The 22,717-nt window shown below is 43.0% G+C and overlaps 1 protein-coding gene across 3 annotated transcripts in view; it reads left to right on the forward strand.

Moving 5' to 3' along the window:
• The window catches only part of SPTBN2 (spectrin beta, non-erythrocytic 2), a 1,240,451-nt gene that overhangs the window by 662,885 nt on the left and 554,849 nt on the right, over positions 1-22,717 (forward strand). For all 3 annotated transcript variants that reach the window (XM_082270338.1, XM_082270340.1, XM_082270339.1), the window contains one exon: positions 21,035-21,186. In XM_082270338.1, coding sequence (XP_082126464.1) covers positions 21,035-21,186 — 152 coding nt within the window. The remainder of the gene's footprint in view (positions 1-21,034; positions 21,187-22,717) is intronic.

The following is a 22,717-nucleotide window of genomic DNA, read 5'->3' on the forward strand; positions in this document are numbered from 1 at the left end:
ATGGCTGTGAACACCTTAACTGTACTGTCCTGGAATGTCCGGGGCCTCAATGACAAGGTGAAAAGGGCCCTTGTGTTTAACTACTTGAACAGATATAAGCCCCAAGTGATATTTTTGCAAGAGACACATTTGCCTGGGTCCAAAGTTCTGGCCCTGAAGAGGGCGTTTGTGGCACATAGCTTCCACTCCATGTTCTCTAATTATGCCAGGGTTATGCTGGTTACTCGTTCACTTAAATGCTCGGTTAAACATGTAGTTACTGATGTCTATGGGCGCTATGTCATTGTTTTGCTGCAGATTGATAATGTGGTTTATACCTTTTTGTCTCTTTATATTCCACCTCCATTCACTCTGGCCTTTAGGGACAAGGTGATGGCTCAACTCCTGCAGGTGGCAGAGGGCCCCCTGCTAATTGCGGGGGATTTTAACGCAGTGATGTCACCCGCTTTGGACAGATGTCCGGGGGATGCCTCGGCTTCATCCTCTCTGGCAGCCTCGGTGGAAAAATACCAGCTGGTGGACTGCTGGAGGTGGAGGAACCCGAGTGGTAGGGAATTCTCTTGCTACTCTGCCTCATAGAAAACGCTTTCCCAGATTGATATGTGTTTTGCCTCTCCTGATTTGCTCCAGAGATTAATGTCGGTCTCCTACTTGCCCGGAGCCATCTCGGCTCACTCTCCGATGCTGATTAAGCTTAGCCTCTCCTCCTCGGTTGGTTATAACTTGTGGCGCCTTAGCCCCCTGTGGCTTAATGAGGAAATTTTCTTTAACATTACTGCAAAAGAGATGACCCATTTCTGGCTGGTCAATCAGGAGACGGCCTCCGGTGCTATTGTATGGGATGCCTTTTAAGGCTACCATGCGGGGTACATTGCGGTGTGATTTAAACAACTTAGGGAGGATAGAGCGTGGAGGGTGGAGTCTCTGGAGGCGACTGCAGCTGAAATGGAATACATCAAGAACCCTTCCTCCTCTAATTATTCCTTATGGAGGGATAGTGCTAGGCAATTAGATCTTGTTTTGCTGGAGAAGACTCAGAAAAAATTGCTCTACCAGAGACAGAGTGTTTGAGTATGGTGATAAAAACAGTAAAATATTGGCATATCTCTCTCTCGCTCTGAGCATCCGGTCACGGCCATTTTCTAGTGTGTATGATGACCAGCAACGCTTTTGTACAGAGGCAACAGAGATTGCGGTGGCCTTTCTGGATTTTTTTAGGTCTTTATACTCATCTAGAGCCGCCTACTCTCAGGAGGACTTGGTTTCTTACTTGCAAGATATCCCTGTGGTGACGCTTGAGACGGAGGATAGCTTGTCTCTTGAGGAACCTATTGCTGCGGAGGAGATTTCGGCTGCAGTCTCCTCTTTCGCGGCCAATAAAACACCGGGGTTGGGACAGCTTTCCGATCGAGTGGTCTAGAGCTTACTCGGAAACCCTAGTCCCACGACTTCCTGCAATGTATGCCAAAGCCTTTGAGCGTGGAGTGCTCCCGACCTCCCTTCGTGAGGCCTTAATAGTGTTGATACCCAAGCCGAACAAGGACCCTAAGTACTGCGAATCATACAGGCCTATCTCCTTAATCAATGTTGACATTAAGATTCTGGCAAAGGTTTTGTCCCGTAGGGTGAATACTGTTATCTCTAAAAAAAAATGATTCACTTGGATCAAACTGGGTTTATTCCAGGGCGCTCTACGGCCATAAACCTGCGTCGCCTCTTTACAAATCCCCAGACTCCGACTACTGGAGTGGACACTAGTAGTGTCATTACTAGTGTCATTGGATGCCCATAAGGCATTTGATTCGGTGGAGTGGCCTTATTTATTTGCAGTGTTGGGTAAATTGGGGTTTGGACTGAAATATTTGTTCGATGGGTAAAATTGCTTTATGATTCGCCTGTGGCTCGCCTTCGGGTCAATAACAAGATTACTGAACCGTTCTCTATTTGTCGGGGCACCCGACAGGGGTGTCCTTTGTCCCCCCTGTTTTTTGCCCTGGCAATGTAACCATTGGCTGCTCTGATTAGATGGGATGATAGAATTCGAGGCTGCCGGGTGGGGAACCTAGAGGAGAAAACATCATTCTACGCTGATGATATGCTTCTCTATTTGGCAGATCATCGGGAATCATTGGATGCGGCTTTGGAGGTGATAGAGTCCTTTGGGAGGTTCTCCGGGTTTAGAGTAAATTGGGATAAGTCTGTGGTCTTCCCCCTTTGACCCGCTTCGGACCTCTGACCTGGTACTTCCACGTAGGCACCAGGTGGTGACTAAATTTTAAGTACCTGGGTGTAGTCGTCCAGCAACCTGCCAAAGTGTACGTTAACAATAATATTGCCCCGATGATACAACGGTTGAAGCAGACTTTGTCCACCTGGGGCAAACTACCACTCAATCTGATGGGTAGGATTAATCTATTCAAAATTATATACTTACCCCATTTCCTCTACCTGTTTTGGCAGGCCCCGGTGTATCTACCCAAAAGATTGTTTGCCAGTATTGAGTCCCTACTGCTGTCATTTATATGGGGGGCAAAGCCGGCGAGGATCTCCCTTGGCATGCTGAAACTCCCTGCTCAAGCTGGGGGTCTGGTGGCTCCGGACCTCCAAGCCTATTACTTGGCAGCCCAACTGACACATGTCCATGCCTGGTTTTTCCCTGATCTGCCGAATGCAGCGGTTACCACCTCGGCGGCGGTAATGGGATCGTACGAGGCGCTGTTGAACTCGCTATATAGGAAAGGGCCTTATCCGGTAGAGGGTGCTGAGATCACCCGAATGTCATACAAGATAACTCATATGTGTAATACTAGGATGGGGGGAATCTCCCTTTAACAGGTCCCCTAACGCCCCCTTATGATATAATCCGGGACTGCGAGACTTGTATAAATTGGAGGATCCTAGGCATTGGGCGGGTTTTGATCTAAAATACGCTCACCAGTTATTTGTGAACCACATGTTTAAGACCTTTGCTGAGTTGATGGCGGAGCTGGGGGTTCCCTCGACATGCTGGTTTTGTACCAACAACTTAGGTTGCTCTATGTTTAAGGCTGGTCGGATAGTACCTATGTTTTTGATGAAGTTATGCACTGTGTGAAGGGTTGCACTACCACTTGTTTCTAATAAAAAATAACTAACAAAAAAAAAAAAAGATTTTTTTGGCAGAGGGGGTGCAGGGGGGCGATGGCTTCATGGGTCGCAATTCTTGTTTGATCTGCTATATTTGGTATGATATAGTTCTGTCTGTCTAAACTCTTGCTTGTATGATCTTACATTTTGTGATGCACTCCTTTACCTGTATCGGTTTTGTTACTTGTGTTCGGGTGTTACATTAATAAAAATGCCTTTAAAAAAAAAAAAAAAACCAAAGGGATTTGGCCAGTGCATTCCAAAGGAAAATTTAAAAGAGCAAAAGTAAACCCTGGGTGGCTAAACTCCAATGCCTATTAATACTAAAGAAAAGGCCTTCAAAAAATACAAGACTGAGGATTCATTGGCAGCTTTCAAGCATTACAAAGAGTGTAATAAGGAATGTAAAGACGAAATCAAGGCGGCTAAAATAGAACACGAGAGACATATAGCGGATGAGAGTAAAAAGAACCCCAAGAAATTCTTTAAGTATATAAACAGTAAGAAAGCGAGACCAGAACACATTGGCCCCATAAAAGAGGACAAAGGAAATATGGCCACAGAGGACAGAGAAAAAGCTGAAGTGTTAAATCATTTCTTCTCTTCAGTCTTCACTAAAGAATCGGGGGGCTACACTAACCCAGCTTGTAAGGCTAAACTAAATAATACACCTCAGGAAGTACCACCATGGCTAACAGAAGATAGACTTAAGAACTAAATTAGAGAAACTTAACATAAATAAATCACTGGGACCAGACGGCTTGCACCCGAGGGCTCTTAAAGAGCTCAGCCAGGTGATTGCCAGACCATTATTCTTGATCTTTAAGGATAGTTTACAGACGGGTATGGTGCCAGCTGATTGGAAAAAAGCCAACGTGGTTCCAATATTTAAAAAAGGGCCGAGATATATCCCGAGTAACTATAAGCCGGTCAGCCTAACATCAGTATTCTGCAAGATTTTGAAGGGGATGTTAAGGGACCACATACAAGACTTTAGTAATGAAAACGGTATTAGTAGTAATCAGCATGGATTCATGAAAAATCATTCTTGCCAAACCAATCTATTAACCTTTTACGATGAAGTGAGCTGCCACCTAGATAAAGGTAAGCCTGTGGATGTGGTGTATCTGAACTCTGCAAAGGCCTTTGACACCGTTCCCCCACAAACACTTACTGTACAAACTAAGGAATGTAGGTATGGACCATAAAGTGAGTGCCTGGATAGAGAACTGGCTCCAGGAGAGAGTACAGAGAGTGGTGAAAAATGGGAAGTACTCGGATTGGGTGGGTGTGGAAAGTGGGGTCCCCCAAGGTTCTGTCCTGGGGCCAATCCTGTTTAATTTATTCATAAATGGTCTAGAGGAGGGGATATCTAGTACAATCTCAGTATTTGCAGATACTAATCTAAGCATGCCAATAATCTTCTATGCAGGATGTGGAAACCTTACAAGCGGATCTGAACAAAATAATGGGGTGGGCAACTACATGGCAGATGAGGTTTAATGTTGAAAAATCTAAAGTAATGCACTTGGGCGTCAGAAACACGAAAGCAAGCTACTCACTGGGGGGAAAACCTCTGGGTGAGTCTTGGATGGAAAAGGAACTGGGGGTACTGGTTGACAACAGGCTTGGCAGTGGCATGCAATGCAGAATACTGGCATGTATAAAATGGGGGATTCACTCCAGAAATAAAGAGATTATTCTCCCACTCTACAAGACTCTGGTCCAGCCACATCTGGAGTATTCTGTCCAGTTCTGGGCACCGGTCCTCAGGAAGCATGTGCTGTAACTGGAGAGAGTCCAGAGAAGGGCAACAAAAATTAGGGGAATGGAGGGCATCGGTTATGAGGAAAGACTACAAGCATTGAACTTATTCTCTCTCTGGAGAAAAGACGATTGGGGGGGATATGATATCAATGTACAAATACTGTACTGGCGACCCTAGCATAATGAAGAAACTTTTCAGAGAAAGGAAATACAATAAGACACGTGGCCACTCACTAAAACTAGAGGAAAAACGGTTTAACCTTAAAATATGTAGGGGGTTCTTCACTGTCAGAGCAGTAAGGATGTGGAATTCTCTTCCACAAGCAGTCGTATCAGCAGGGAGCATCGATAGATTCAAAAAACGATTTGATGGGCACCTTTTAAAGACCACAACATACAGGGGTATACAATGTACGGTTAACAGCAAACACACACACATCATAGGTAAAACTGGATGGACTGATGTCTTTTTTCGACCTCACAAACTATGAAATGTGCATTTTTTTTTTTTTTTTTCTTTTCTTGTGGTGCATGACTGTTACACTTTTTACAATGAGATATTCAGGTAATCTTTATGCTTTCTAAATGATTTACCCTTTCAACCACCCATCCACATATGCTAGTATCATTTTGCTTCCTCCTGATGTTTAGGCTCCGTTCACATGTAGGCGTTTTTGGGCGTTTTTGGAGCGTTTTTCTGCTCACTGATCAGCTCTCAAAACGCCCAACAAGACAAATCCCATTCATTGCAATGACCCCTGTTCACATCTGAGCGTTTTGACGCCCTAAGGAAAACGCCCAACGCTCAAAAAAGTACTTGAGCTTCTTTTTGGGCAGATCACAGGCGTTTTGTCCCATAGACCTCAATGTAAAGTGATATTTGGCGTTTCACGGGCGTTTTACAAGCGTTTAGTTGCTCCTGATCAGCTCAAACAGCACAACTCTCCACCCAGCTCTCCACCCCCTTGGCATGCCTCTGCTGTGAGCACATTTTCCTGAAACATTGAGAACAGCAGTTTAGGTGACCAGACCCTGCCATACCAAGGTGACCGTAGCCTGCTGCCATACCAGGGTGACTGTAATGTAGTTTAGGTGAACTGACTCTGCTATGCCAGGGTGACCAAACTCTTCCATGCCAAGGTGACCGTAACGAAGTTTAGGTGAACTGACTCTGCTATGCCAGGGTGACCAAACTCTTCCATGCCAAGGTGACCGTAATGTAGTTTAGGGTAAATTGACTCTGCTATGCCAAGGTGACCGTAATGTAGATATATATATATGGAATCAAAAAACACCATTTTGAAGCCCTAAAACCCAATAAATGCCCCTAAAAAGTGCCTAGGGTTCTGGATCATGCCCCAGGGACTATGAATCGGGCAAAAAAAAGTTCTTAAAAATTGTCGTTTTTGATAGAGAGCCAATTATTGAAAAAAAAAAAAAAAAAAGATTTCTTTGGATTTAGTTTTAATTTTAGTGTCTGGGGGGTCTAAAAAGTGTACCTGTGAAGTTTCAGCTCTGTAGCATGTCCAGAACCATAAAAAAAAAAGATCATGCAGAAGAGGAGGTCCCTGGGAGGTTCCTTTGCAAATGTTGTAAAAAAAACACTCTGCTTTTCCATTGGTCACCAAAAACACCTGTTAAAAACGCCCAAAAAAACGCCTGAAAAACGATAAACAAACGCCTGAAAGACGCCAACGCCTACATGTGAACGGAGCCTTATGCTGACTATCTACGAAGTGTGTGTTTGTGCATGATGTGGTTTAATTATGACAATGTTATGCCTCCCTGTGTAAAATATTCCCCTTCTGCCATTGTAAATAGAGGTTTGTGGCTTTCCTAATAAGCTTACAATGTCATCTTCTTGCTGCCTCCACTATCATACACCCCACCCCCACCCCCATGGCCGCTCCCTGTGAAATGAGACATGTGATTTCTAGATAGAACCTGTATTTCTGGTTTTTGTAACATGGCTTATGCAATTTAATTTGGCTGTATGGGTGGTGTTACACATGGTTAGCTTCTGTGAGCTGCAAATTATATTAGCTGTGTCCTGTTCAAGTCAAAATACAGTCTGCATAGTGGCCACAGTTTGCTCAAGCTTTATGTATTTTCTAGGCTCACTTTCCTGTCTGTTCTAAGTACTTGTAGAATTATGGATGATTTGAGCAACTTGTGAATATTTTCTTAGAACCTGCTCATTTATGCTTTGGGCAAAATGCACTAGCGTTGGCATGCAATTGTACATTGGTTTTTATCATGTGGTGTGGCTGCTGTTTTTCTGCTTTTTAATTTTTTATTTTTTTTCAAGCATTTGTAGCTCCAGTGTGTAAATGTTGAACACAGATCCTAATGTAGTTTAAAGTGGCAATTAACACTCCCAATCAACACTGCTCTTATACAAGCTGAAGACCCTGTGAAACAGACCCTCCAGAAAATAAATGTATTTGCCTCATCCCTGGGATGGGCAGTGATGGGATAGATTTTATGAAATAGTTTAAAGTGGTTTGTAAAGTCTAAGTGCCGGGTCACACTTGTGCGATGCCGGAAGGCTGCGAATTCGCAGCCTGTTCCCGCATCGCAAACGCACATCTGGCAGTTCACACTGCCATATGCGATACACAGGGGGTGTCAATTAAATGTTAACGACACCCCCAGTTTGATCGCATATCGCAGTGCGATCTGACAGTTCGCATCGGATCGCACAAGTGTGAACCACTGTGCGATCCGATCCTGATGCGGCTGAAAAAAAGGGTCATGTGCGACTTTTGTGCGGGTGCAGTGCGAATTTAGCCATACAAAGTGTGTGGCTGAATTCGCACTGCACATCCGATCGCATGTAATGAAGGAGCAGTGCGCTCCGATATTACATGCGATCGCCGCACACGCTATAGTGTGAACCGGCACTTAAGGTTTTTTACCTTTTGTGCATTCTATGCATGAAGGTAAAAAATCTGTGTGCAACAGCTCCTCTAAATCATGCCTGAGTGCCATCTTGATCCTGCGATGTGCACGAGAGCCTCGACTCTCCCGGGTCCCCTCCCTCCCTCATTGATTGAGACAGTGGGAGCCACTGTCTGCTACAGTCAATCACAAGCAGTGAGGAGAGCGAGGGGGCAGGGCAGAGTCGAAATCTGTGTGAATGGACACCGAGAGTAGTGGCTCGGAGCGAGCCAGCTCAGATGCCCCCCTTAGCAAGCTGCTTGCTTCGGGGGCACTAGGCAGGAGGGAGGGGCCAGGAGTGCCTGGGCTGCTCTAAACAAAATCACTGCACAAAGCAGGTAAACATGTTTGTTTGTTTGTTTGTTTTTTTATAAACAAACAAATCTGTCCTTAACCATTTGCCAACTGGCCCAAAGGAAAATATACCGGTATGTCAATTACTGGTTTAATGGCAGCAGCTAGCTGCCATAACCCCGCTATCCTTTTTCACTATAACCACTATAAGTGGTCACGTGGGTGGATTTTTTTTTTTTTTTTTACAGCTTCCTGCCCTGCCTATAGAAGAATGACAGACAGGGCGGTGGGGGGGGGGGGGGGGGGTGGCTCTATTGTCCTCACTGGATGTCATATGACGTCCTTCAGAACAAGAGGGGGGTTCTGCACTGATGATCAGTGCAGCCCTGTCAGCAATACCTGGCAGTGCCAGTCATCAGCGCACATCAGTGAAGAGGAAAAATGTACTTCTTTACAAAAAGTTTTTATCCGAAACCAAGAACTTTTTTTTATTTTTTTTTTTAAATGATTGGTCTTTTTCATTTGTTAACCACTTGCCGACCGCCGCACGACTATTTACTGCGGCAGTCAGCCCCCTACAGGCAAACCGACGTAAGGCTACGTCGCTCATTCCCGCCGCTCTGGGGCGCGCTCCCCCGCTGCCGCTGATGGCTTGATTTGTGGTTCAGAACCGATCAGTCATCAGGTCCAGACCAATGATTTTTGGTCTGGACCTGTTGATGGGTCCTGCCCAATCAGATTCTATGCTGAGCCTGTGTAATGTAAACAAAGGCTCAGAAAAGGCCTGCTCTCCCCTCCCATGATCCTTTTTGGATTCATCGCGAGCAGAGAGCACATTTAACTGTGAGTACTGCACCAAGCACACCTACACATACTTAGATAGGCACATTTAACCCTCGATCCCCCCCCCCCCAGTTAACCCCTGCACCCCCTGTCACAACACACTGTATACTATATATAGCATTTTCCTATATACCTGTACAAGTATGATTTGTGACCAGGTGTAGCGCTTGCGGCTGTTCCTTTTACACTTAAAATACCTGCCACCCCCTCCCAATAAATATTTAACCCCCTGATCCCCCCTACACCCCCTGTCACAACACAGACTGTATACAGTATATAGCATTTTCTATATACCCGTATAAGTGTGACTTGTGACCAGGTTTATAGCTTGCTGCCGTTCCTTTTATATGTAGGATACCCGCCACCCCCTCCCAATAAAGTTTTAACCCCCTGATCCCCCCCCTGATAACATTCAGTTAACCCCTTTCCCCCTGTCACATTGCACACTAATACACACGTAATATAGTGTTTTATTGTATTTTTTATTAGTGTGATTGTGACTTGAGTTAGCGCTAGCGAGTTTGTTTCTGTCCCCGCCACCCCCCACCCCCCAATAAAGATTTAACCCCCTGATCACCCCCAGTTAACCCCTTCATTGCCCTGTCACAGTGTCACTTTTATAGTGTATATTTTTTTTTCTGATCACTATTATTAGTGACACAGGTGACATTAGCTAGTGTTAGCGTCAGTCTAAAATAGCGCAGATCCCCGGTGCATAGTTAGAAATAACCCCTTGATTACCACACACACACACACACACACACACACTTACTTCTATTACTAGTATAGTGTTTGAACAGACCAATATCTGATCTGATCAGAACTATACTAGCATCCCCATAGTTTAGGGTTCCCAAAACGCAGTGTTTGCACGATCAGCACGGATTCCTGCCAGCACCTGCGTTTAACCGCTCCGCCCAGCCCACCCCACCAAGGCAAGTGTAGTAATCAATAGATTACGGTCACTTACAAAAAACACAACACACAAAACCGCTGTGTTAGCAGTCAGGCCTGATCCCTGCTAGCATTAGCAGTTTTTTTTGGTAGCGGTTGAAATAGTCCTTGACAACCAGGTGCTTTTATTACCTGTGAGTCACACTACTGTACCAGTAAATTTTGTTACCAAAATGTCCAAACGTTGGTACAGTAGTGCAGAGGCTTACAGTATACTGACCATGTCAGATGAGAGCGAGAGGAGAAGCATCACTGGCAGAATCAGGGTCAGTGTATGAACCTGGTGACAGCAGCGGCTCCCTGACAGATAGCTCAGATGACAGATGGGTCCCTGTTAGACCCAGGTGTACCCGACCCCATTCTGGAGTTGTTGAGATGCAGGAATCGCAGGGTGCTCGTATGGAGCAGAGTGTCGGTACTAGTGCCGCTCAGCCTTCTGGTGGCCTGGCAAGCGCCAGCGGCCTAGTACACCCTGGACCTAGTACAACCAGCACTGCAGTAACACTTGGTGACGTGGCGAGTCCCATAAGTGCAGTTGAAGCTGGTTCGGTGGCTAGCACGAGTAGTGGCCCGCAGCCACCGCGTATTCGAAGACAGGCCCATAGAGCCCATAGTGCCCTCCCTGATGTGCTGCCATATCCCAATTGGCAACCCACTGATTCTACAATGCCAGTACTCCCCCCCCCCCCCCCCCCCCCCCCATTCACTGCCCAACCTGGAATCCACGTGGAGACAGCTGGTTTTATGCCCCTGAACTTTTTTGAGCTGTTCTTCACGGAAGATCTTTTCGGATCTATTGTGGATCAATCAAATTTATATGCACAACAATTCATCGCCGCCAACCCAAATTCGCCCCTTGCCAGACAATTCGCCTGGAAACCTAAAACGGTTCCCGATTTTAAAATCTTTCTGGGCCTTTCCCTCAACATGGGCATAACCAAAAAGAGTGAATTGCGGCTATATTGGTCCACTAGCCCACTTCACCATATGCGCGTGTACTCTGCCTCCACGTCCAGGGCGAGATACAAGCAAATTCTGCGATTTATGCATTTCGCCGATTTATGCATTTCGGCGACAATGAAATTGTCGTCCTCAGGAAGACCCTGAATATGATCGGCTCCACAAAATTCGGCCCCTCATAGACCACTTCAATCAGCGGTTTGCAGCCTATTTTACGCCCGAACAAGTTGTCTGCGTTGACGAGTCCCTGATTAAATTTACTGGCCGCCTCGCTATGAAACAGTACACTCCCCAGCAAGCGTGCCAAGTACGGGGTCAAGCTGTACAAGCTCTGTGACAGGGCCACAGGCTATACAGTTAGTTTCCGGGTCTATGAGGGAAAAGATAGCACTGTGGAGCCCCCAGACTACATAGGGAGCAGCGGCAAGATAATTTTGGACTTGGTGTCACCCTTATCCGGAAAGGGGTATCATTTGTACGTGGACAACTTTTACACAAGCGTGCCACTATTTAGTCACCTTCTCGATTTACAAATTGGCGCATGTGGCACCGTGCGACCTAATCGTCGGGGCTTCCTCCAACGGCTTGTAAATTGCCGTCTTAGTCGGAGGGTGAGAGCCTGCTTGAAAACGGACAAATTGTTTGTAGTGAAGTGGAGGGATACACAGGATTTTTTCCTTCTGTCCTCCATTCACCCAGACACGACAATCCAAATTGCTACGGCAACTGGCATTATGGAGAAACCCCTCTGTGTCCATGACTACAACCTTAATATGGGAGGGGTGGACCTTAACGACCAGCTTTTGGTGCCGTATTTAGTTGCCTGTAAAGCCAGACGCTGGTACAAAAAAGTGTCTGTTTATTCCAATTGGCTATGCTGAACGCCTTTGTCCTATACAGGGCAGAAAATCCAAAGGTGGGGCCGCACACGAAGCAATTTGTTGAAATCAATAAATTTCTTTATTCCTCATAGGTGAATTCATACAGACAGTGCAAAACAGACATGCCAGGTTGACGCGTTTCAATTCGCTTCGTGTGCAGTCCCACCTTTGGATTTTCTACTATTTCGGATGACGGATCTGACCTGCACCAGGCTCAATAACTACACCTGAGCATCTTTTTTCTGTTTTACTGTCCTATACAGGGCGTCGGGACGAACTGGATCCTTCCGAGAATTCCAGGAAGCGATCATCGAAGCCTACCTGTACCCAGGAGGTATGCCTGCCCAACTTCCCCTTCCAGATGCACTGAGCCGGCTGCATGAGAGGCATTTTCCGAATGTCCTCCCGCGTACCCCTACCCGAACTCACCCCCAAAGAAGATGTCGTGTCTGTAGCAGGCGTGGATTTAGGCGTGACGCCCACTATTATTGTCCCACCTGTCCTGACCAACCTGGTCTCTGCATCGGGGACTGTTTCCGTCGCTACCATACACTAGTAGATTTTTATTGTAGGATACAGCACGACACAGTGTAGGGCACACAAACACAGGGTCCCGAAAGATGTTCGATGGCTATCGACATTTTGAGAGACCCAAGCTGGAAAATCACAGTTCACAGAAAAGTTACAAAAAAAAAATAAAAAATCCAAAAGCAGTTGTCGTTTCAGTCATTTTTTATGTTCTTCTACTCTTCCTACTGTACTTTTACTGTACTTTGTTTGTTTTTCATTCGTTTGTTAACCTGTTTCTCTTGCAGGTACCCGTCGGCTGCCACATTGATGTTATATATTCTGACACAAACTGCGTTTGCGCACAGCATATATGGATACCTCTGATGGCAGCAGCTGTGGTAGGCTGATTTCACCACTGCAGTTAAAATGCCTTTAGGTATACGTGGAATATTGTCATGTATACCCACCATTAAATCAGTGAGTTTGGCTGTTTGGGCGGTTAATGGTGTGTAATACTACACAATATTCCTGTGGTGATTTCTGTTGGGTTCTCTTTTTTTCGTTCAGCCCACAGGCTGCATGAAAAAAAAAAAAAAAAAAACCTACACTATATGCCAAACAAGGACCAGCAATGTACTGGTACGTTGCTGGACTTTGAGTGGTTATACCAGGATGATGCCGGGAGATTTAGGCATCATCTTGGTATCGTTTTTTACAGGCAGCGCTCAGCTTGCATGTAAAAGAAATCCTAGCGGATAATTTGCTGCTAGACTGCTTTTACATGCAGTGGGAAGGGACTAACCCCCCCCCCCCCCCCGTGGTTTTTCTTGGGCTCTCCTGTCCCACCGGTTAACCCAAGAGTGCAGTCGGTGGTTCAATTATCTAACCATAGAGCTGACTGGAGATGAGAATAGCTCCAATCATCTCGATGGCCTAAGATACCGGAAGCTACGAGCATTTTATGACTTCTGTTTCACCAGAAATAAACAGCGCCATTGGGAAATTGGGAAAGTATTTTATCACACTAATTTTGGTGTGGTCAGATATGTTAAGGTCAGAGGAGAGATCTAGAGACTAAAAGACCCCATTTTTTTTTTAAAAGAAGAGTACCTGTCACTACAGATTGCTATCATAGGGGATATTTAAATTCACTGTGATAACATTAAAAATGATTTAAAAAAAAAAAATAAAAGGAAAGGTGTCAAAATAATATTAAAAAGCAAAATAAATAAAAAAATTTTTAAGCCCCTCCTGTCGCCCCGTGCTTGCGCGCAAAGGTGCATGCAAGCATTGGTCTAGTGTCGTATGTAAACAGCAATTGCAGCATGCATGTGAGGTATCGCCACGAACGCCAGGTCGAGGGCAGTAATTCTTGCAGCAGACCTCCTTTGTAAGTCTCTAAAGTGGTAAACTGTAAAGACTTTTAAAGGCTTTTAAAAATGTACGTAGTTTGTTACCGCCGCACAGGCGTGCGCAATTTTTAAAGCATGTCATGTTTGGTATCTATGTACTTGGCATAAGATCATCTTTTACATTTTACCAAACAATTTGGAATTATAATGTATTTGTGCATTAAATTTCCAAAAAATGTATTTTTTTTGCTGAATCCGTGCGCAAATACCGTGTGACAAAAAAATTTGCAACATCCACCATTTTGTTCTATAGGGCCTCTGCTTTAAAGAAATATATAATGTTTGGGGGTTCAAAGTAATTTTCTAGTAAAAAAATATATATTTTTTCATGTAAACAAAAAGTCACAGAAAAAGCTTGGTTTTCAAGTGGTTAGAAGAGTGGGTGATGTGTGGCTAAGATTGAGCATAAAATGCCGGGACAGTTCAAACACCCCCCAAATGACCCCTTTTTGTTAAAGTAAACACCCAAAGCTATTTGCTGAGAGGCATATTGAGTCCATGTAGTATTTTATATTTTGCCCTAAGTTTCGGGAAGGTGACTATTTTTTTTTTACAGAAAGTTGTCACTAAATGATATATTGCTCACGCATGCCATGGGTATATGTGAAATGACGCCCCAAAATACATTCTGCTGCTTCTCCTGAGTACAGGGATACCACATGTGTGAGACTTTTTGGGAGCCTAGCTGTGTACGGGACCCCGAAAAACAATCCCCATCTTGAGGTTTTCTAATGGCTTAAATTGCTTATTTTACCTCTGCACTATCTGTCAGTTTCAGAGGCCCTGAAATTTCAAGATTGCAAAATGGGGTAATTTGGGGGGGTTTTGTGCTATCTTGAAATTTCATGGCCTTAAAAAGTGTGATGGGTAGTAAGGAGTGAGATCAACAATTTACGCCCTAGATTGGAGTGTCTACTTTGCAAAATGGGGTAATTTGGGGGTGTTTTGTGCTAAGTAGAGACTCCAATCTGGGGTGTAAATTGTTCTCACTCTTACTACCTATCACACTTTTTAAGGCCATGAAATGCCAAGATGGCACACAACCCCCCCAAATTACCCCATTTTGCAAAGTAGACACTCCAATCTATTTGCTGAGAGGCATGGTGAGTATTTTGCAGCTCTCATTTTTTTTTTTTTTTTTTTTTTTGGAAAATGAAGAAAAAACAGGAAAATGCTTTTTTTTTCCTCCTTTTTTTTTTTTTTTTTTCAATTTCCAAAACCTTGTGGTAAAAAGTGAGATCTGCAAAACACTCAACATGCCTCTCTGCGAATAGCTTAGGGTATCTACTTTCCGAATAGGGGTCATTTGGGGGGGGGGGGGTTGTTTGTGCTGTCTTGGCATTTCATGGCCTCCGAAACTGTGATAGGTAGTTAAGAGTGAAATCAACAATTTACGCCCTTGGAAAGCCTGAAAGTGGGGATTGGTTTTCGGGGTCCTGTACTTGGCTAGACTGCAAAAAAGTCTCACACATGGGGGTATGCCTGTACTCAGGAGAAGCAGCAGAATGTATTTTGGGGTGTCATTTCACATATACCCATGGCATGTGTGAGCAATATATAATTTAGTGACAACTTTGTGTAAAAAAGCAACAAAAAAAAAATAATACATTTCCTGGAACTTGTAGCAAAATATAAAATATTCCATGGCCTCACCATGCCTCTCAGCAAATAGCTTGGGGTGTCTACTTTCCAAAATGGGGTAATTTGGGGGGGGGGGGGTTTGTGGTATCTTGACATTTTAGGGCCTCCTAAACCGTTTATAGGTAGTGAGAAAATGCAATGAAAAATGTACGCCCTTTGAAATTCTGATGGTGGGGATTGGTTTTCGGGGTCCCGTACACAGCTAGGCTCCCAAAAAGTCTCACATATGTGGTATCCCTGTACTCAGGAGAAGCAGCAGAATATATTTTGTGGTGTAATTACACGTATACCAATGGCATGTGTGAGCAATATATCCTTTCGATGTCAACTTTGTGTAAAAAAAAAAAAAAAATATATATATATATATATATATATATATATATATATATATATATATATATATATATATATATATATATATATATATATATATATATATATATATATATATATATATATATATATATATAAAATATCATATTTTTTTTATTTTTTTTTTGTAATTTTGCAAACACCTGTGACCAAAAAAATGAAATATTCAATGAGCTCAACATGCCTCTCAGGACATTCCTTAGGATGTCTACTTTCCAAAAAGTGGTAATTTGGGGGGGGGGGGGGTTGTACTGCCCTGCCTTTTTTAGCACTTCATGAAATGAGATTGTTAGAAATGAGCAGTCAGAAATTAAAGCTGCGTAAATTCCAGTATTTACACCATAGTTTGTAGACGCTATAACCTTTGCCCAAACCAATAAAAATATGCTCATTGAGATTTTTTTTGTCAAAGTCATGTAGCTAAACACATTTTGGCCAAAAAATATGACATAAATTGAGTTTATTGGCTATTTTTTAAAAGACAAATTTGAAAATGTCATTTTTTTTCTCAATTTTTGCTATTTTTTTTATTAATATCGCAAAAAATAAAAAGCGCAGAGGTGATCAAATGCCACCAAAAGAAAGCTCTGTTTGTGGGGAAAAAAAGGACGTAAATTTAGTTTGGGTACAGCATTGCATGACTGCGCATTTGTCAAAGTCAAGCAGTGCCAAGTTGAAAAAAGGGCTCTGGTCTTTGAGCAGGAAAATCCTCCGGGGCTTAAGTGGTTAAAGAAGTACAGCCAAAGCTCGTTTGTCTGTACTTCTTCTCCTATGGATCACAGGAGTGATGTTCGTTCTGCATTCCTGTGATCCGTTTTCAGCAGAGAACAGGCTGAAGTCTGCTGACGTCAGTTGGTCCTGGCTCAGGCATCATTACGACCATAGAATTGGGATCCATCCACATGCCTGGACAGGCAGCCGGCTCAGCCCCTCAGCAAGCCGCTGAGAGCCTGAGCCGGCTGCTTCTGCCCTTTCTACAGCTCAGTACTCCAGTGAGCAAGTGCTCACATAGCTGTGAGTACCGACTGTGTTCAATCGCTTGGTTCTCAGTGTTAGAGGTGCCGGAGGACAGCTGCAGCATTGGACCGAAGACAAGTATGCATTAAAAAAAAAAACATACTTTTAAGCACATAAAAAACTCGGTGGTGAATAAAAACCACAAAAAGAAAGTTCGATCTGTTTAAAAAAAAATGCTGCAAGAATTAAGGGGATCCAATGGTGCAGTACGTCCAACAAAGTATATTTGATTGATAAAAAAGGCAGGTACTCGCTTATTGTTAGATGAGGAACAGCATGTAATGACAAAGATGGCGGTAGCGTGCTCACGTGCGTCGTGCGTTTCGTCATCATAGACGTTGTCAAAGGCGTATCTGACAGCCGCAAGTACGCTATTGATATGACATAACTGTCACTCAAGAAGGCTATGACCAATGACTGCTCTACTGGAAAAAAACCAGCGCTGCGAGCTTGTGCTCCACAGCTATGGAAACCCGGAAACAATGAGAGATAATGAGAAATGAAGCTAAAAACAACCACATAGAGGAAACGGAAATAAAAAACCACCAGCATGGATAAACATTGATTAAAATAATATACATTCCTCATATCTAAGGACTCAAACAAATCAATGTATAGGTCAAAAATACACAGATGTTGATGTATACATAGCGCATAGGTGAAAAAAAGACGGAATATGGATCGATCACCTAAACCCTTCATGTTCAAAACATATATCCTATTGTATAGCTGACCTGTAATCTGATGGACATATATATATATATATATATAATTGAATTGCCATAATATAAAATGAGTCTACTGGCAACTACAACATTAACACAGTAATTGGCCACAATAAAGGCTGATCTAAGTGGCCAGAAACAAACTGTGCATTCAAATGACAGTAGGATTAATATGAAGAAACCTATCCTCACATATAAAATTGAAACTAAAAAAGAAAAAATGTGAGAATACTAGTGACAATAAGGTAAGTATGAAAAACTTGTCCTCACATACAAAAATTAAGTGTTAAAACAAAAAAAAGGGGAACCTGTAAGGAACCCCTAATAAAAGTATTACCCACATACGTTCATAACATTTTCAGTACATAATTCCTCTAAAAAGTGGTACCTCAGAAGAAAAAGGTAACACTACAAATATGTGGATGACAATAAATGAATGCGCAAAGCTGTAACTGAAAAAGCCATATAAACCAATCTAAAATGGGAACAAAGAGGGAGGCAGCGTGAGCACACCTCTAGGGAAGGTGGAGGAAACCCGATGGATGATGGCTGTATTCTTGACCTATTAACTGTTATTAATATAACAGTTCACATCCCAATCGACATTGAGGCCATAAGGGGTGTAGCATTTGAGGTCATAAATCCAGCGGGTTTCCATCTTTGAAATCTCTCTTCTAACATTGCTGCCTCTCCAATTGGCTGAAAATCTGTCAATATCAATGACAGATGTCCCCTTTAGTAGATTTATTATGGCATTCGAAATAATGCCGTGAGACGCTATGCTTAGGAAAACCACGTCTAATGTTCCCTAAATGTTCATTGGCCCGCATCTGTAAAGTCCTGATAGTTCTGCCCACATACTGGAGGCCACATGGGCACTCTAGCAAGTAGACAATGTTCTTAGAACTGCAGGTAATAAAAGAACCTATGGTGTAGGACTTTTGGTGGTATTAGATTCAAAGGTAAGAGTTTTCCATGTAATGGAATTAGTCCTACATACCACACATTTCCTACATGGGGAAAAAACCCGGTATGGCTAATCTTTTCATGGCGAAGTGGGAGGAGGAAAATGTACTCCATAATGCAAGACCAGAGTTAATTCTTTGGAAAAGCTACATCGACAATGTACTAGTAATATGGGAGGGGAGCTCGCAGTCTCTTGATGATTTTTTTGGCACCCTGAATGCTAACAACTTGGGTATCAGGCTTCAGTATGAGCCTAGTGAGCTCAGCATACAGTTTCTGGATTTCAACATTATGGTTAAGGATAACCATTTGACCACTAATACTTTTTTCACAACCACTGATTGGGTCAGACAGTTGTCACCATTCCTCTTGGTTAAAATCAGTCCCCAGGAGTCAATTCACGAGGATTCGCCTGAATTGTTTCTCCCTTGGGGACTATTACCAACAGGCTGAGGTTTTGAAACATAGGTTTGAGGAAAAGGGTTATTCCTCTCATGATCCCTACCTTGTAATCCAAGAAAATGCTGACAAGGACAGGTCTATTATGTTGATGGATAAACCGAGGTTGGATACCCCGGACAATCCATTTGGGATGGCTTTTGTTACCTCCTTTTCCCAACAACGTAAGGATATCGGGAACATTTTCTCCAGACATTGGAAGGTGTTGAGGAATGACAGACTCTTGGCTGATGTAGTGGGTGAGAAGCCCAAGGTAGTCTTCAGAGGGCTTCCTCCCTTACACTTAAGAGTAGTTCCTAACATCATTAATTAACCGACCATTCGTTCATTTTTCCCTGAAGTAAAGGGTTTTTCCCCATGCAGCGCTGGTTTATTTCCAGAAGAGCAGTCATTGGTCATAGCCTTCTTGAGTGACGGTTATGTCATTATATCAATAGCCGTCAGACACGCCTTTGACAACGTCTATGATGATGAAACGCGTCAGACACGCACGTGAGCACGCTACCGCCGCGGCCATCTTTGTCGTTACATTCTGTTCCTCATCTAACAACAATATGTGAATACCTGCCTTTTTTATCAATAAAATGTACTTTGTTTGGACGTACTGCACCATTGGATTCCCTTTATTCTTGCATGATCAACCTGTGGAAGAGTTGGGGAAGTTTTTATACATACGATCCAATCATATCCGGTCCGTTATGGAGAGCCGATGGATGTTGATGATTCTCTGAGCTGATCCCTGTTTTACATGCCTGTTTGTCCTATCATTAAGTTAAGGGTCCACCGCAGTTGGTAAGGGTACCCTGCTTGTTTACAACACGGTGGTGGATCATCATCTTGCAGTGGGGATCGGCTTCCTATCATCACATTCTTGTTTCATCTCCGAGACTGTTTATGCCAGGACTGAATTTTTCTCTTTATGCATCAGTCACATTTATGCCTGCATGTAATTTTTATGTTGCCTTTTTAATGTGTAATTCATAGGCGCTGCAATTTATTTCATTTTGCATTTATGGATTAGGTTTCTGTTGTGCTGGCTGCCTTGTCTTTTGTTGAGCTTATCTATTAATCATATATAGATTGTTTCTGCTCATCCATTCATCTTGTGGCTAGCGCAGCTTTTTTCTCTTGTGTTTAAAAAAAAATGATGGCCACACAATTGAAATTCAAAGTGCCACAGCGCTGAAAGGGGAAAATTGGTCGGGGCAGGAAGGGGATGAAATTGCCCTGTAAGGTAAAAATGCACAAACAATTTTTTGTCCATTGACAGACACAGCAGCTATGCTTCTTTACCATTGGGTTATGTACCATCTACAGGAGTAGACTAGGCAGTGAAAAAAGTCACTGACACGCCTGTCCTTCTCGGCATAACCCCGCACACACTGTGCTCTCATATCAGTTTCTTGCTGCCTAGTGAAGGAGTAGGACCTAGGTTTCCTGCTGGGACATCGTTCTCAGTTTTTTTTTTTTTTACTCACGATCACTAAATAGTCCCCCTTCCCTCCCTGTTTGTAAGACTGATGCGCAAATATGGTGTGACATAAAATATTGCAACGGCCGCCATTTTATTCTTTAGGGTCTCTGCCTAAAAAAAAAAAATTATATATATATATAATATGGTAGTTCTTTGGGGGTTTCTAGCAAAAAATGCAGATTTTTACTTGTACACAACAAATGTCAGAAAAAAAGCCTGCTCTTTAAGTGGTTAATACAAGAAAAGACTTTGCTCGCTTTGGAAACTGAATTTGTATGCTATTTGTAATAATTGCATGCTATTAAATCTATGATTACCAAAACCCCCAGATCCTTCTCCACTATGGATTCCCCCAATTGTATGCATATTCTTAACCCCAAGTGCATAACTTTTACATTTATCCACATTAAACCTCATTTGCCACATAGTTGCCCAATTTAGTGCATTGAGGTTGGCTTGTAAGTTGGAGACATCCCAGAAAGGACATTATTCCACTACATAGCTTGGTGTTATCTGCAAAGACTAAAATGGTACTGTTAATCCCAGACCCTATATCATTTATAAATCTAATAAAAAGTAGAGCTTTTATATAGCCAACTTATAGCTAAAATCAAGCACTTTGCTAGTAGTTGCCCTTTTTTCCCATATTTTCTGTGTTTTTAATGTGTATTTCAATCTATTGTGTTTCTGCAGATGAGCGTGAAGCTGTCCAAAAGAAAACCTTTACAAAATGGGTAAATTCCCACCTTGCTCGGGTCACTTGTAGAATTTCTGATCTGTATAATGACCTGAGAGATGGAAGGATGCTCATTCGACTGTTGGAAGTGCTCTCAGGGGAACAGCTGGTAAGAGACATAGAACTCTAGACAAATGTAGAATAACTAGCTTTTCATTAAAGGGATTGTAAAGTCCAGGGTGGATAAAAATCTATTTTTTTTTTTTTTTGATCAAATTTCATTTTAATAAAATGCTTTTGGAGTAAAAAATATATCTAAAGATAGTTTTCTATTTAAGATACATTAGTCATTTAGTGTATTCAGCATTAAATTGGCTTAGTTATGTAGCCCGAGGCTGTATATGCTGCAATATTTACATTTTTGGTAAAATCGACCAATTATTATTATACAGGATTTATATAGTGTCAACAGTTTGCGCAGCGCTTAACAAAATGAAGGCAGACATTACAGTTACAGTACAATTTGGAACAAAAGGAATCGGAGTCCCCTGCTCGTTAGAGCTTACAATCTAAAAGTTCAATGAATCCAAGCTCTGCAAGCTGAGATAACATGCACTGCATTCATGCATTCCCACTAACTACCAGCAAGAATGAGTCCTTACATTTAAAGAGCACCTGTAATTTCAGATCCATCATGGCAGCGCCTGTTGGCGGGCATCCACTCACCTGCTGCCGCCACATCATAGGTTAGAGCAGGAGCGGCTGCGTGACACAGATGACAGTTGCTCTTTAAAAATTAAGATTTAAATCAAGCCTTTTTAGTAGTGATTTAAATTGACTTGATTTAAATTATATCCGCCCTGGTAAAGTCAGGTTTTATTTCATCTTAATGTATTCTATGCTTTAAGAAAAAAAAAGCCATCTGTGTGCAGTAGCCCCCCTTATACTTGAGCCCCCCCCCCTCTATCCAGCGATGTCCACCAATGTGCCAGCCAGGACCCCCCCTCCTGATTGGCTGAGATACCTCTGCAGCGCCATTGGCTCCCTCTGCTGTCAATTAAACTCAGCCAATCAGGGGAGAGAGGGGGCAGGGCCGAACAACAGCTCAGTGTCTGAATGGATACATGGAGCTGCAGCTCGACTCAGGTGCCCCCATAGCAAGTTGCTTGCTGTGGGGGCACTCAACAGGAGGGAGGGGCAGGAGCTCCAACCAGAAATCCGAGAAGAGGATCTGGGCTGCCATGTGCAAAATCAGCACAGAGCAGGTAAGTATAACATGTTTGAAAGTCTTTTTTTTTTCTGTTAAAATGACAATCACTTTAAGCAATAACTAAGGTTTTTGGTTTAAATAAAAAATATCCTTTTTCTGTTTCGTTCACTGACGGACACAGCTCCATGTCTTCTAGACCATTGGGCTTTGTGCTGCTCTCTAGGAGTAGGACTAGGCAGAAACCTTTTGGTTACACCCCTGAGGCGGTCCCAGAGGGTATACTATCACTTCCAGCTATAGGACTTAATTTTTTTCTGTCTAGTCAGGACTAAGGACATAAACCCTGCTGGGTTCTGCGGTCCTGGCATTTTTTCCTTTTTTTTTTTTTATGAATTTTTTTTTTTTTTTTGTACCTGTGTGAACTACAATCAACATCCGATCTGGGCACCACACTGAATATTCTAGATCCTTATGATCTTCCGAGTCTTAC

The sequence above is a fragment of the Pelophylax lessonae genome (assembly GCF_965119305.1).
Source record: "Pelophylax lessonae genome assembly, chromosome: 10".
Lineage (NCBI taxonomy): Eukaryota > Metazoa > Chordata > Amphibia > Anura > Ranidae > Pelophylax > Pelophylax lessonae.